This window comes from Alosa pseudoharengus, unplaced genomic scaffold (assembly GCF_046254945.1).
Source record: "Alosa pseudoharengus isolate Yale_2024_CS ecotype anadromous, Long Island Sound unplaced genomic scaffold, YU_APseudo_1.1 YU_APseudo_1.1_scf_2, whole genome shotgun sequence".
In the NCBI taxonomy this organism is placed as follows: Eukaryota; Metazoa; Chordata; class Actinopteri; order Clupeiformes; family Clupeidae; genus Alosa; species Alosa pseudoharengus.
Window position 1 is genome coordinate 14,393,560 of NW_027468663.1, and position 17,033 is coordinate 14,410,592.

At 35.4% G+C, this 17,033-nt stretch overlaps 1 protein-coding gene across 2 annotated transcripts in view; it reads left to right on the top strand.

Annotated features, from left to right (window-relative positions):
- The first annotated feature begins 15,267 nt into the window (after nt 1–15,267).
- Nucleotides 15,268–17,033, top strand: part of LOC143133901 (uncharacterized) — a 41,788-nt gene continuing 40,022 nt past the window's right edge. Inside the window, exons 1-2 of one of the 2 annotated variants that reach the window (XM_076293848.1) lie at nt 15,268–15,738; nt 15,935–16,053. In XM_076293848.1, the coding sequence (XP_076149963.1) occupies nt 15,453–15,738; nt 15,935–16,053 (405 nt within the window). In that variant the 5' untranslated portion in view covers nt 15,268–15,452. The remainder of the gene's footprint in view (nt 15,739–15,934; nt 16,054–17,033) is intronic. The other variant, XM_076293849.1, reaches the window with a different exon arrangement.

A 17,033-nucleotide genomic window follows, 5' to 3' on the forward strand; every position in this document is an offset into this window, starting at 1 on the left:
TGTTAAACAATTTAACCCTTTAAACTACTGAACTTTTTAACTGTTCAGCCATTGTAACTGTTACTTGTCATCAACTATGACTCCTACCCACTGTAGCTAGTTAGCATGGTTAGCATAGTTAGCATGCTAGCATTTTAGCATGCTAGTTAGCATTTTTAGCAAAACTGCTAAAAATGATTAGCTAAGTTAGCTAAGTCACATGGTTAGCATAGTTAGCATGCTAGCATGTTAGCATGCTAGTTAGCATTTTTTGCAAAACTGCTAAAAATGATTAGCTAAGTTAGCTAAGTCACATGGTTAGCATAGTTAGCATGCTAACATGTTAGCATGCTAGTTAGCATTTTTTATAAAACTGCTAAAAATGATTAGCTAAGTTAGCTAAGTCACATGGTTAGCATAGTTAGCATGCTAGCATGTTAGCATGCTAGTTAGCATTTTTTACAAAACTGCTAAAAATGATTAGCGAAGTTAGCTAAGTCACATGGTTAATATAATTAACATGTTAGCATGCTAATTAGCATAGTTATCATAACTAATAAAAATGATTAGCTAGGTTAGCTAAGTCATATGGTTAGCATAGTTAACATTTTAACATTGTTAGCATGCTAGTTAGCATAGTAACTTGGTTAACATTATTATCTTTATTAACATAGTTAGCATAACTACTAGCAAACATTTGAGCCATTCTAACTGTTAGTTATCGTCAACTATCTGCCTAAATAATTTAACCATTTCAATTATTAACCTATTTAACTGTTCAGTCATTCCAACTATATTAAACCTTATCTACCAAGCAAATAATTTAACCATATGAACTCATCATATTTTTGCATTTTCATGCACTGTATTTCCTTCAGGAAATGCTTTTCTAGTTATTATTATTCTTCTTCTAACGCACTTAATGCAGCTTCAACCGTTTAACGTAGAAACTTCATTCAAACTATGTTACGTAGGTCTTACTTAGGACATGTGAGCTTTGTATTTTTCAACTTTGTAACTTTTATACTTTTTAAACTATTAATTAAAAACTAATCAAAATTTCCCCATTGACTTAACATTATGATTATGACATCACAATACGGCCGTTAAGCAATTAGAATCCTATGGCAGGTGTTCGGGCCACCTGTTTCAACTGCCAGTCTCAGGCTTTAAGCATACAAACTGGCCCTATTAAGACTACACATCCTGTCCAACTGCTTCCTCTGCCAAAAACTGTTTCAAAATAAAAGTCATCACTACAATATTTCACTGTTAAACAATTTAACCCTTTAAACTACTGAACTTTTTAACTGTTCAGCCATTGTAACTGTTACTTGTCATCAACTATGACTCCTACCCACTGTAGCTAGTTAGCATGGTTAACATAGTTAGCATGCTAGCATGTTAGCATGCTAGTTAGCATTTTTTACAAAACTGCTAAAAATGATTAGCTAAGTTAGCTAAGTCACATGGTTAGCATAGTTAGCATGCTAACATGTTAGCATGCTAGTTAGCATTTTTTACAAAACTGCTAAAAATGATTAGCTAAGTTAGCTAAGTCACATGGTTAGCATAGTTAGCATGCTAGCATGTTAGCATGCTAGTTAGCATTTTTTACAAAACTGCTAAAAATTATTAGCTAAGTTAGCTAAGTCACATGGTTAGCATAGTTAGCATGCTAGCATGTTAGCATGCTAGTTAGCATTTTTTACAAAACTGCTAAAAATGATTAGCTAAGTTAGCTAAGTCAAATGGTTAGCATAGTTAGCATGCTAGCATGTTAGCATGCTAGTTAGCATTTTTTACAAAACTGCTAAAAATGATTAGCTAAGTTAGCTAAGTCAAATGGTTAGCATAGTTAGCATGCTAGCATGTTAGCATGCTAGTTAGCATTTTTTACAAAACTGCTAAAAATGATTAGCTAAGTTAGCTAAGTCACATGGTTAGCATAGTTAGCATGTTAACATGTTAGCATGCTAGTTAGCATAGTTAGCAAAACTGCTAAAAATGATAAGCTAGATTAGCTAAGTCACATGGTTAACATAGTTAGCATGTTAGCATTGCTAACTACTAAAAATGCATTAGCTAAGTTAACTAAGTTAAGTATTGTCCACCTATTTAACCGTTCAATCATTCCAACTATATTAAACCTTATCTTCCAAGCAAATCATTTAACCATATAAACTATCCACCTATTTAACTGTTCAGTCACTCCAACTATATTAAACCTCATCTACCTAGCAACCAATATAGTTTGTTTTTACTCTGTATGATATTTTACATCATATTTTTTGCATTTTCATGCACTGTATTTCCTTCAGGAAATGCTTTTCTAGTTATTATTATTATTATTATTATTATTCTTCTAACGCACTTAATGCAGCTTCAACCGTTTAACGTAGAAACTTCATTCAAACTATGTTACGTAGGTCTTACTTAGGACATGTGAGCTTTGTATTTTTCAACTTTGTAACTTTTATACTTTTTAAACTATTAAATAAAAACTAATCAAAATTTCCCCATTGACTTAACATTATGATTATGACATCACAATACGGCCGTTAAGCAATTAGAATCCTATGGCAGGTGTTCGGGCCACCTGTTTCAACTGCCAGTCTCAGGCTTTAAGCATACAAACTGGCCCTATTAAGACTACACATCCTGTTCAACTGCTTCCTCTGCCAGAAACTGTTTCAAAATAAAAGTCCTCACTACAATATTTCACTGTTAAACAATTTAACCCTTTAAACTACTGAACTTTTTAACTGTTCAGCCATTGTAACTGTTACTTGTCATCAACTATGACTCCTACCCACTGTAGCTAGTTAGCATGGTTAGCATAGTTAGCATGCTAGCATGTTAGCATGCTAGTTAGCATTTTTTACAAAACTGCTAAAAATGATTAGCTAAGTTAGCTAAGTCACATGGTTAGCATAGTTAGCATGCTAGCATGTTAGCATGCTAGTTAGCATTTTTAGCAAAACTGTTAAAAATGATTAGCTAAGTTAGCTAAGTCACATGGTTAGCATAGTTAGCATGCTAGCATGTTAGCATGCTAGTTAGCATTTTTTGCAAAACTGCTAAAAATGATTAGCTAAGTTAGCTAAGTCACATGGTTAGCATAGTTAGCATGCTAACATGTTAGCATGCTAGTTAGCATTTTTTATAAAACTGCTAAAAATGATCAGCTAAGTTCGCTAAGTCACATGGTTAGCATGCTAGCATGTTAGCATGCTAGTTAGCATTTTAGCAAAACTGCTAAAAATGATTAGCTAAGTTAGCTAAGTAACATGGTTAACATAGTAAGCATGTTAGCATTGCTAACATGCTAGTTAGCATAACTATTAAAGTTAAGTATTATCCACCTATTTAACCGTTCAATCATTCCAACTATATTAAACCTTATCTACCAAGCAAATCATTTAACCATATAAACTATCCACCTATTTAACTGTTCAGTCACTCCAACTATATTAAACCTCATCTACCTAGCAACCAATATAGTTTGTTTTTACTCTGTATGATATTTTACATCATATTTTTTGCATTTTCATGCACTGTATTTCCTTCAGGAAATGCTTTTCTAGTTACAGTGCATGAAAATGCACTGTACTGTTATTCCAAGGCATTTTATTATTATTCTTCTTCTAACGCACTTAATGCAGCTTCAACCGTTTAACGTAGAAACTTCATTCAAACTATGTTACGTAGGTCTTACTTAGGACATGGGTGCTATGTATTTTTCATCTTTGTAACTTTTATACTTTTTAAACTATTAATTAAAAACTAATCAAAATTTCCCCATAGACTTAACATGGGCTGATGACATCACAATAGAGCCGTTAAGCAATTAGAATCCTATGGCAGGTGTTCGGGCCACCTGCATCAACTGCCAGTCTCAGGCTTTAAAGCATACAAACTGGCCCTATTAAGACTACACATCCTGTTCAACTGCTTCCTCTGCCAAAAACTGTTTCAAAATAAAAGTCCTCACTACAATATTTCACTGTTAAACAATTTAACCCTTTAAACTACTGAACTTTTTAACTGTTCAGCCATTGTAACTGTTACTTGTCATCAACTATGACTCCTACCCACTGTAGCTAGTTAGCTAAGTTAGCTAAGTAACATGGTTAGCATAGTTAGCATGCTAGCATGTTAGCATGCTAGTTAGCATGCTAGTTAGCATTTTTAGCAAAACTGCTAAAAATGATTAGCTAAGTTAGCTAAGTCACATGGTTAGCATAGTTAGCATGCTAGTTAGCATTTTTTGCAAAACTGCTAAAAATGATTAGCTAAGTTAACTAAGTCACATGGTTAGCATAGTTAGCATGCTAACATGTTAGCATGCTAGTTAGCATGTTTTGCAAAACTGCTAGAAATGATTAGCTAAGTTAGCTAAGGCACATGGTTAGCATAGTTAGCATGCTAACATTTTAGCATGCTAGTTAGCATTTTTTGCAAAACTGCTAAAAATAATTAGCTAAGTTAGCTAAGTGACATGGTTAGCATAGTTAGCATGTTAGCATGCTAGTTAGCATAACTGTTAAAAATGTTTAGTGAAGTTAGCTAAGTCACATGGTTAATATAATTAGCATGTTAGCATGTTAATTAACATAGTTATCATAACTAATAACAATGATTAGCTAGGTTAGCTAAGTCATATGGTTAGCATAGTTAACATTTTAACATTGTTAGCATGCTAGTTAGCATGGTTACTTGGTTAACATTATTATCTTTGTTAACATAGTTAGCATAACTACTAGCAAACATTGGAGCCATTCCAACTGTTAGTTATCGTCAACTATCTGCCTAAATAATTTAACCATTTCAATTATCAACCTATTTAACTGTTCAGTCATTCCAACTATAGTAAACCTTATCTACCAAGCAAATAATTTAACCATATGAACTCATCATATTTTTGCGTTTTCATGCACTGTATTTCCTTCAGGAAATGCTTTTCTAGTTATTATTATTCTTCTTCTAACGCACTTAATGCAGCTTCAACCGTTTAACGTAGAAACTTCATTCAAACTATGTTACGTAGGTCTTACTTAGGACATGTGAGCTTTGTATTTTTCAACTTTGTAACTTTTATACTTTTTAAACTATTAATTAAAAACTATCAACATTTCCCCATTGACTTAACATTATGATTATGACATCACAATACGGCCGTTAAGCAATTAGAATCCTATGGCAGGTGTTCGGGCCACCTGGATCAACTGCCAGTCTCAGGCTTTAAGCATACAAACTGGCCTTATTAAGACTACACATCCTGTTCAACTGCTTCCTCTGCCAAAAACTGTTTCAAAATAAAAGTCCTCACTTCAATATTTCACTGTTAAACAATTTAACCCTTTAAACTACTGAACTTTTTAACTGTTCAGCCATTGTAACTGTTACTTGTCATCAACTATGACTCCTACCCACTGTAGCTAGTTAGCTAAGTTAGCTAAGTAACTTGGTTAGCATAGTTAGCATGCTAGCATGTTAGCATGCTAGTTAGCATTTTTTACAAAACTGCTAAAAATGATTGGCTAAGTTAGCTAAGTCACATGGTTAGCATAGTTAGCATGCTAGCATGTTAGCATGTTAGTTAGCATTTTTTGCAAAACTGCTAAAAATGATTAGCTAAGTTAGCTAAGTCAAATGGTTAGCATAGTTAGCATGCTAGCATGTTAGCATGCTAGTTAGCATTTTTTGCAAAACTGCTAAAAATGATTAGCTAAGTTAGCTAAGTCACATGGTTAGCAAAGTTAGCATGCTAGCATGTTAGCATGCTAGTTAGCATTTTTTGCAAAACTGCTAAAAATGATTAGCTAAGTTAGCTAAGTCACATGGTTAGCATAGTTAGCATGCTAGCATGTTAGCATGCTAGCATGCTAGTTAGCATTTTTTGCAAAACTGCTAAAAATGATTAGCTAAGTTAGCTAAGTCACATGGTTAGCATAGTTAGCATGCTAGCATGTTAGCATGCTAGTTAGCATTTTTTGCAAAACTGCTAAAAATGATTAGCTAAGTTAGCTAAGTAACATGGTTACCATAGTTAACATGCTAGTTAGCATAACTACTAAATATGAAAACATTAGCTAAGTTAACTAAGTTAAGTAACTTGGTTAACATTATTATCTTTGTTAACATAGTTAGCATAACTACTAGCAAACATTAGAGCCATTCCAACTGTCAGTTATCGTCAACTATCTACCTAAATAATTTAACCATATAAACTATCCACCTATTGAACTGTTCAGTCATTCCAACTATATTAAACCTCATCTACTTAGCAACCAATATAGTTTGTTTTTACTCTGTATGATATTTTACATCATATTTTTTGCATTTTCATGCACTGTATTTCCTTCAGGAAATGCTTTTCTAGTTATTATTATTATTCTTCTTCTAACGCAGCTAATGCAGCTTCAACCGTTTAACGTAGAAACTTCATTCAAACTATGTTACGTAGGTCTTACTTAGGACATGTGAGCTTTGTATTTTTCAACTTTGTAACTTTTATACTTTTTAAACTATTAATTAAAAACTAATCAAAATTTCCCCATTGACTTAACATTATGATTATGACATCACAATACGGCCGTTAAGCAATTAGAATCCTATGGCAGGTGTTCGGGCCAGCTGCATCAACTGCCAGTCTCAGGCTTTAAGCATACAAACTGGCCCTATTAAGACTACACATCCTGTCCAACTGCTTCCTCTGCCAAAAACTGTTTCAAAATAAAAGTCCTCACTACAATATTTCACTGTTAAACAATTTAACCCTTTAAACTACTGAACTTTTTAACTGTTCAGCCATTGTAACTGTTACTTGTCATCAACTATGACTCATACTCACTGTAGCTAGTTAGCTAAGTTAGCTAAGTCATATTGTTAGCATAGTTAGCATGCTAGCATGTTAGCATGCTAATTAGCATTTTTAACAAAACTGCTAAAAATGATTAGCTAAGTTAGCTAAGTCACATGGTTAGCATAGTTAGCATGCTAACATGTTAGCATGCTAGTTAGCATTTTTTTCAAAACTGCTAAAAATGATTAGCTAAGTTAGCTAAGTCTCATGGTTAGCATAGTTAGCATGCTAACATGTTAGCATGCTAGTTAGCATTTTTTTACAAACTGCTAAAAATGATTTGCTAAGTTAGCTAAGTCTCATGGTTAGCATAGTTAGCATGCTAACATGTTAGCATGCTAGTTAGCATTTTTAGAAAAACTACTAAAAACGATTAGCTAAGTTAGCTAAGTCACGTGGTTAACATAATTAGCATGCTAACATGTTAGCATGCTAGTTAACAATTTTAGCAGAACTGCTAAAAATGATTAGCTAAGTTAGCTAAGTAACATGGTTAGCATAGTTAGCATGCTAGCATATTAACATGCTAGTTAGCATAGTTAGCAAAACTGCTAAAAATGATTAGCTAGGTTTGCTAAGTCACGTGGTTAATATAGTTAGCATGTTAGCATTGCATAACTACTAAAAATGAAAACATTAGCTAAGTTAACTAAGTTAAGTATTATCCACCTATTTAACCGTTCAATCATTCCAACTATATTAAACCTTATCTACCAAGCAAATCATTTAACCATATAAACTATCCACCTATTTAACTGTTCAGTCAGTCCAACTATATTAAACCTCATCTACCTAGCAACCAATATAGTTTGTTTTTACTCTGTATGATATTTTACATCATATTTTTTGCATTTTCATGCACTGTATTTCCTTCAGGAAATGCTTTTCTAGTTATTATTATTACAGTGCATGAAAATGCACTGTACTGTTCTTCCTAGGCTTCTTCTTATTACAGTGCATGAAAATGCACTGTACTGTTCTTCCTAGGCTTCTTATTCTTCTTCTTCTAACGCAATTAATGCAGCTTCAACCGCTTAACGTAGAAACTTCATTCAAACTATGTTACGTAGGTCTTACTTAGGACATGGGTGCTTTGTATTTTTCAGCTTTGTAACTTTTATACTTTTTAAACTATTAATTAAAAACTGTTCAAAATTTCCCCATAGACTTAACATGGGCTGATGACATCACAATAGAGCCGTTAAGCAATTAGAATCCTATGGCAGGTGTTCGGGCCAGCTGCATCAACTGCCAGTCTCAGGCTTTAAGCATACAAACTGGCCCTATTAAGACTACACATCCTGTTCAACTGCTTCCTCTGCCAAAAACTGTTTCAAAATAAAAGTCCTCACTACAATATTTCACTGTTAAACAATTTAACCCTTTAAACTACTGAACTTTTATCTGTTCAGCCATTGTAACTGTTACTTGTCATCAACTATGACTCCTACCCACTGTAGCTAGTTAGCTAAGATAGCTAAGTAACTTGGTTAACATAGTTAGCATGCTAGCATGTTAGCATGCTAGTTAGCATGCTAGTTAGCATTTTTAGCAAAACTGTTAAAAACGATTAGCTAAGTTAGCTAAGTCACATGGTTAGCATAGTTAGCATGCTAACATGTTAGCATGCTAGTTAGCATTTTTTGCAAAACTGCTAAAAATGATTAGCTAAGTTAGCTAAGTCACATGGTTAGCATAGTTAGCATGCTAACATGTTAGCATGCTAGTTAGCATTTTTTGCAAAACTGCTAAAAATGATTAGCTAAGTTAGCTAAGTCATATGGTTAGCATAGTTAGCATGCTAGCATGTTAGCATGCTAGTTAGCATTTTTTAGCAAAACTGCTAAAAATGATTAGCTAAGTTAGCTAAGTCTCATGGTTAGCATGTTAGCATGCTAGCATGTTAGCATGCTAGTTAGCATTACTGTTAAAAATGATAAGCGAAGTTAGCTAAGTCACATGGTTAACATAATTAGCATGTTAGCATGTTAATTAGCATAGTTATCATAACTAATAAAAATTATTAGCTAGGTTAGCTAAGTCATATGGTTAGCATAGTTAACATTTTAATATTGTTAGCATGCTAGTTAGCATAGTTACTTGGTTACCATTATTATCTTTAACATAGTTAACATAACTACTAGCAAACATTGGAGCCATTCCAACTGTTAGTTATCGTCAACTATCTGCCTAAATAATTTAACCATTTCAATTATCAACCTATTTAACTGTTCAGTCATTCCAACTATAGTAAACCTTATCTACCAAGCAAATAATTTAACCATATGAACTCATCATATTTTTGCATTTTCATGCACTGTATTTCCTTCAGGAAATGCTTTTCTAGTTCTTATTCTTCTTCTTCTTCTAACGCGCTTAATACAGCTTCAACCGTTTAACGTAGAAACTTCATTCAAACTGCGTTGCGTAGGTCTTACTTATGACATGGGTGCTATGTATTTTTCATCTTTGTAACTTTTATACTTTTTAAACTATTAATTAAAAACTAATCAAAATTTCCCCATTGACTTAACATTATGATTATGACATCACAATACAGCCGTTAAGCAATTAGAATCCTATGGCAGGTGTTCGGGCCACCTGGATCGATCAACTGCCAGTTTCAGGCTTTAAGCATACAAACTGGCCCTATTAAGACTACACATCCTGTTCAACTGCTTCCTCTGCCAAAAACTGTTTCAAAATAAAAGTCCTCACTACAATATTTCACTGTTAAACAATTTAACCCTTTAAACTACTGAACTTTTTAACTGTTCAGCCATTGTAACTGTTACTTGTCATCAACTATGACTCCTACCCACTGTAGCTAGTTAGCATGGTTAGCATAGTTAGCATGCTAGCATGTTAGCATGCTAGTTAGCATTTTTTACAAAACTGCTAAAAATGATTAGCTAAGTTAGCTAAGTCACATGGTTAGCATAGTTAGCATGCTAACATGTTAGCATGCTAGTTAGCATTTTTTACAAAACTGCTAAAAATGATTAGCTAAGTTAGCTAAGTCATATGGTTAGCATAGTTAGCATGCTAGCATGTTAGCATGCTAGTTAGCATTTTTTACAAAACTGCTAAAAATGATTAGCTAAGTTAGCTAAGTCACATGGTTAGCATAGTTAGCATGCTAACATGTTAGCATGCTAGTTAGCATTTTTTACAAAACTGCTAAAAATGATTAGCTAAGTTAGCTAAGTCACATGGTTAGCATAGTTAGCATGCTAGCATTGCTAACTACTAAAAATGCATTAGCTAAGTTAACTAAGTTAAGTATTGTCCACCTATTTAACCGTTCAATCATTCCAACTTTATTAAACCTTATCTTCCAAGCAAATCATTTAACCATATAAACTATCCACCTATTTAACTGTTCAGTCACTCCAACTATATTAAACCTCATCTACCTAGCAACCAATATAGTTTGTTTTTACTCTGTATGATATTTTACATCATATTTTTTGCATTTTCATGCACTGTATTTCCTTCAGGAAATGCTTTTCTAGTTATTATTATTCTTCTTCTAACGCACTTAATGCAGCTTCAACCGTTTAACGTAGAAACTTCATTCAAACTATGTTACGTAGGTCTTACTTAGGACATGTGAGCTTTGTATTTTTCAACTTTGTAACTTTTATACTTTTTAAACTATTAATTAAAAACGAATCAAAATTTCCCCATTGACTTAACATTATGATTATGACATCACAATACGGCCGTTAAGCAATTAGAATCCTACGGCAGGTGTTCGGGCCACCTGTTTCAACTGCCAGTCTCAGGCTTTAAGCATACAAACTGGCCCTATTAAGACTACACATCCTGTCCAACTGCTTCCTCTGCCAAAAACCGTTTCAAAATAAAAGTCCTCACTACAATATTTCACTGTTAAACAATTTAACCCTTTAAACTACTGAACTTTTTAACTGTTCAGCCATTGTAACTGTTACTTGTCATCAACTATGACTCCTACCCACTGTAGCTAGTTAGCATGGTTAGCATAGTTAGCATGTTAGCATGCTAGTTAGCATTTTTTACAAAACTGCTAAAAATGATTAGCTAAGTTAGCTAAGTCACATGGTTAGCATAGTTAGCATGCTAACATGTTAGCATGCTAGTTAGCATTTTTTACAAAACTGCTAAAAATGATTAGCTAAGTTAGCTAAGTCACATGGTTAGCATAGTTAGCATGCTAGCATGTTAGCATGCTAGTTAGCATTTTTTACAAAACTGCTAAAAATGATTAGCTAAGTTAGCTAAGTCACATGGTTAGCATAGTTAGCATGCTAACATGTTAGCATGCTAGTTAGCATTTTTTACAAAACTGCTAAAAATGATTAGCTAAGTTAGCTAAGTCACATGGTTAGCATAGTTAGCATGCTAGCATGTTAGCATGCTAGTTAGCATTTTTTACAAAACTGCTAAAAATAATTAGCTAAGTTAGCTAAGTCACATGGTTAGCATAGTTAGCATGTTAACATGCTAGTTAGCATAGTTAGCAAAAGTGCTAAAAATGATTAGCTAGATTAGCTAAGTCACATGGTTAACATAGTTAGCATGTTAGCATTGCTAACTACTAAAAATGCATTAGCTAAGTTAACTAAGTTAAGTATTATCCACCTATTTAACCGTTCAATCATTCCAACTATATTAAACCTTATCTTCCAAGCAAATCATTTAACCATATAAACTATCCACCTATTTAACTGTTCAGTCACTCCAACTATATTAAACCTCATCTACCTAGCAACCAATATAGTTTGTTTTTACTCTGTATGATATTTTACATCATATTTTTTGCATTTTCATGCACTGTATTTCCTTCAGGAAATGCTTTTCTAGTTATTGATATTCTCCTTAATGTAGTCTTAGCATGTTATTGTTTTTATATTATTGATTGAATTGACATTATTGTTTTATTATTGCCTTTCCCCTTTTTTACATTGCTTTTTTTATTAGGCTATTGATTGAATTGATATTATTGTGTACTACAACTATTCTCCTTACTATATTTGACCTAGATTTTAATCTGTTCCCTGTTCATTTTTAAATATTATTATGTTGTTTTGTATTTATATGTCGCTTTGGACAAAGGCGTCTGCTAAATCCATAACCATAACCATAACCATAACCAAGAAACTTTTCACGTAATTACGTGATACTGAGCCTTTTTATTTATTCTAGTCTGGCAGCAATAAGCTTCCGTATGATTTACTAAATTGAGAGCACAAAGACAATCAGAGAATGTCTAATAAGGGGAGAACCTTCACTCTCGGAACTCTTCCGGTGTGGTACTGCATCTAGGGGCGCTCGCGGGCGAGTCCAGAATGAATGGAGGTCTATGGAGCTGTACCCCTCAAAATCCACTTTTCTCGGGTATAATTTTTTTTCAAGTAATTTCAATATTGTATTCGAAAGGGGAGACAAAGATAATACACTTGGTTGAGTATTATATTTTTTAAAGTCACTTAATTGTTCTAAAAAGCCTTTCAAACATGTCAATGATGTCATTCATTAGCATGATCATAGCATAGCATAGCATAAATGCTAGCGTGTTATGGGCAACAACGACCCAACCTGTAAGAAAACGAAAGGACATGACTCCCGTATTATTTCACTTTTGATTGATAATCCATATCCATTTTGCGAAAAATAAAATAAAATCTGAGGGTTTCAGTTGTTAAATAGGTGAAAACTAGCCTGGCGGGCCATCCTATATCATTGACATGTATAGTCTGGCATCGAATCATTCACCTCGCTTAATCCAAGGGGCGGGCAGAGAATTGTCTTTCAAACTGCCTAGGCATGCAATAGGCCAGCGCTACGACCATATCCGTATCCGGTCGGCAAAACGGCAAATACATCCTTCTTCGAAAGGAATGACTTAAGTGCATTGTGTTGATCTACTTTCAAAGAAAAGCACAAGTCCAACTCCTCCAAAGTTGACGCCAACGCCGATTCAAACAACCGCTCTTCGTTTGCCATAGCCACCTTCCTTGTTGTTCACCGTCGCAGGATGTCGTTATCCTGTTAAGCCCGCCTTAAGACTCTCTAACGAAATAGAGCGCTGTGATTGGCCGTCATCCACGGTGTTAAGCCAATAGAAATTCCTATGGTTCGATACTAGACGTACAAGCTGAGCAAATTAATTTGCCGCCGCTAGGGTGCGTCTAGATTTCTAGGCTAGGTGAAAACAATAAATGTAGGCCATGTAGCTCCATAGGACCCCATGTTGTTTGGACTCGCCCGCGATCGCCATCTAGGTGAACTCTGGTGAACTGCAGCCAAATTCGGTTTGTATGGGATTAAAGGAGAATTCCGGTGTGATATTGACCTAAAGTGTGTTGAAACATGATACCGAGTGTGAATGTATGTCTCATAGCCCATCTCGGCTTGTCCCCTGCACGCCAAAATCTACCAACAGCTTTTTCAATGGTGGTGCTAGGGCATCGGGCTAGCCATGCAAATAAATCACTGTTTTACACCATTTACAGGGCTCCAGACTAACTTTTTGCACTGGTTGCACTGGTGCGCCTAACTTTTTTTCTTAGGTGCACCAGCACAAAAGTTAGGTGCACCCAAATTTTCAACCACATCGCATTTAACACCGCAGCAGGTTCACTTTTTTTCCCTTAATTACTGTCCTATATAGGTTGTCCTATGATTTATGATTTACAATTCTACAAGAAAAGTAACTTAATGAAGTGTTGGTGCTTTAAGTGCTTCACTGAGCTGAAATTTAAACTTAAAACATCTCAAGATTAATTAATAAAAATAACATTGAGTAAATTAACAGTGCACGTCTTTTAAGGGCTTCAAACTGCACATCTCATGGCTCAATGTTTTACTATCCTTCATGATCTTTATGCCTTGGCTAAACCAGCTCGCCATGCTAGCATCTTCCATAGAAATGTATTTGAGCACAATTTAAAGAGATGTTCCAAGTAGCCTGGGGGATTTTTATGTGATTTTGCAATGATGATTGCAATAATCATTTGACAGCCCCACAATGCAATTTACTTTTTAATTTTAGTATTTTTAAATTTTCAATAAGAACATGGTTAATGCAGTAACGAAATGGTAGGCCTATTATTATAGGCTACTGCAATGACTTGCCATGCTCGATCTAAATGTGTCCATCGGGCTTTAAATGTAGCAGCGATATTCGGTTTGCGCCAAATACCGGATTAAATTGATTGATGCCATCAGAATGAGTTTACACAACTCGCGCGCAAAACGAATATTGCTGTTGAAAACCGGGTTACTCCCTGCATGTAACTGCGGTCAATGACGCACTCCTTTTCGGCGATATCTGTATCTCTGTCGTTCGGTCGTTGTATGCATTGTTCGCAATTTTAAGACGTCTTTTCATCTGCAATGACTCCTATAAATTTGGCGCAAGTGGCATTCCTGTACGTCGGGTTTAGCCTACGTTCAAACTATTTTTCTGGTGAATAATTATTTCGGACTGAACTTGGTGAAGGGAAGTTTCACTAGGCCTATCGTAGGCAACGATAAACTTGATCATCATCTCGGGCTCGTCTGATCGGTTTGATGCTGCCAGCAGCCGCTGAAAGGCAGTGGGGAGAGGGGACATTTATCTCGGCCTATGTGACCACACTGTAATGCAAATACATCCACTCTGTTTATCTGACGGGTCTCTGACCTCCATCGCTCTCTCTCTCTCTCTCTCTCTGCAGCACACGCATTTTCAAATTTACTCACAGGCACTGGGCCACGGCCAATCAGAGGGGAGGTCCCGCCCTTCACTATCTGTGATTTGTTTAAACCACGATATTGGCCAAATATGTGTCTGTTATTGAACCAAATGTAGAGTTTCAATGCGGACACTTTTTCCTCTCTCGAATAAGGCGCACTGGTGCGACCTCCGATTTTTTTTAGTCGCACTTTTGAAAAATTAGGTCGCATATGCGACCAAATTGGTCGCACTCTGGAGCCCTGCATTTATGAGGCTCAATGTATCTCCACACTTCATTGGTAGACTTCCGAGGGCCCTGACATTTAAAACTAGACACTGAGAACTTTGAAAAAGCACTGGTAGTTTACTTACAAGACGATTTATACAGACAGTATCTTCACGAAGTTTAGCGTTTGCAGCCATCTTAAATTTAGTCACGATAAGTCGAGTGACGAGTAAGAATGAACAGGTATGATAAGGGATCAGATTCCAAAAATAATTCCGTGGAAATTCATGGATTCCAGTTGCTACTGGAAGAAACTGGAATCCATGCATTTCCACTGAATGTAGTAAACAATGTAGTAAAATGAGCCCACGCTTTCTGGATATACCAAAAAATACCTTGCAATGACCCGTCTAGGGCTCCAGCTCACATACTACTATGTTTGTCTTCCCAACCAGGGGGAGGCAGTAGAGGACGTGAAGACAGTGGGACAACAAGGAAGGGAAAAAAGCAGCCTTTGCTGTTATGACACCACATTTTACTGTCAAATTTATCTTCAAATTTCGTTTCAAATCGCGAGTAAGCGTTAGCTAAGTGAAGTTATTGTTCTTTTAGGAAAGTGTAGCCTTCATTCCTCCGATTCCGTTGGCATCGCTTTGTAACCCAGAAACGTTACAATGGCGAACAACAACATCGCTTTTAAAACACAGATCGCTTCCATCATGGAGGTGTTGGCCAACGCGGCAGTAGCAGAAATTTGCAAGCTTATCGACGACGATTATGCGGTTCTTCGTCTCGAAATTTCGCACAGTCAGAATGAAAATAGGACATTGAAGAGAAAGTTGCAAATGATGGAGCTTAAAATGGCCAGAGAACGCGCGGAAAGAACAATACGAGAGCGCGCACCAAGCGCTCGCAGTGGAGGAAGAACCTCCGTCATGGAGAGAAACCGAGGATGGAGAGGTAACGTTAACGTTAGGTCGTAAAAAAAAACCTCTCGAATTGCAGATAATACTGTATTGTATATAGGACTTTTCGTTTGTAGTGCAGCATTGCATTGAGTTGGTAACTCCAGAATATTGTTGGTCAATGGACAACTGTTACAGTTAGCCTAATGGTCTTTACAGTAGAGCAAACATTTAATTTACCCCTTTTGCAGGAGGTGGTCTTTTCCCAACCAGAGACAGATTTCTTGCCACTCAAGGGGAAAGTTCTTGGAGAAACAGAAGATGTTTCACAGAGGATCAACCATCAAAGCGGACTAGTGAAACGGTAGAGGTAAACAATACCCAATGTAGTAGGACATGTTCTAAGTCTATTGTAGTGCCTGTCTACACAAAGTTGCATTGATGAGGAACATACCATTTTGGAATGAACTCCACACTAAACAAATTCTTGCTGAGACTACAACCTTCAAATGTATAGAGTAAACGTACCCATTAAGCCCAGGCACCATTTAAGCCCACTTGCAACTTTGAAGTCAATAAAAAAAGAAGAAGTGGCTGTCTTGTGCTATTCATTATTTTATACAATCTAACAATTTCTTAGTTACAGGTCAGTTTTTGTTGAGCACTAATCACATTTGTCAATGTTGAGTTAGGCCAGCCTAATTCAGAGCAGTCTCAAGGAGGCTCACATAAAGTCGCATCAAAACTTTGCTGTTTTGGAACCTCTCAGAAATTATCTCTTTTCAACAATTTTCAGCCACTTACTTGATCAGTACATTCATATTCATATGTAAATTGAGAGATTAATGTTTAGTCAGTTTTTACTATTTGATTTAATTTGGAAAGATGAGCTAGTTAGTTAGCATAGCGAGCTAATCACAAGGTTAATACATATTATTTATTTGTTAATACATATTACGTATTAAAAAGTATGTACACTAAATGTTTTCTAATTAATTTTACACCAATCTACAAATTAAGACACAGTAAGTGGTTTGGGTGGGCTACATATTTTCAAAAAAATGCCTTTTTTTCTAGGTGGGATTAAATGGTACAGTGACCCAAAAAGCAGCTAGCACAAGCTAACTTTGAATGAGAACACTTTGGTAATCCTGGATAACTATGATAGCAAGTTTCCAGCATATTTAGGCTCCAGGCGTAGCTTTATTCATTTTGGTGTGAACATACCATCTTTATTTCCTCGGTAGGCAATAAGCCATTTAAGCCCAGGCCAGCATGTTCCATTTAAGCCCAGCATGTTTCATTTAAAAGCATCTCATGTGTTTCAATAGGAAATTCCTGAAATTATGA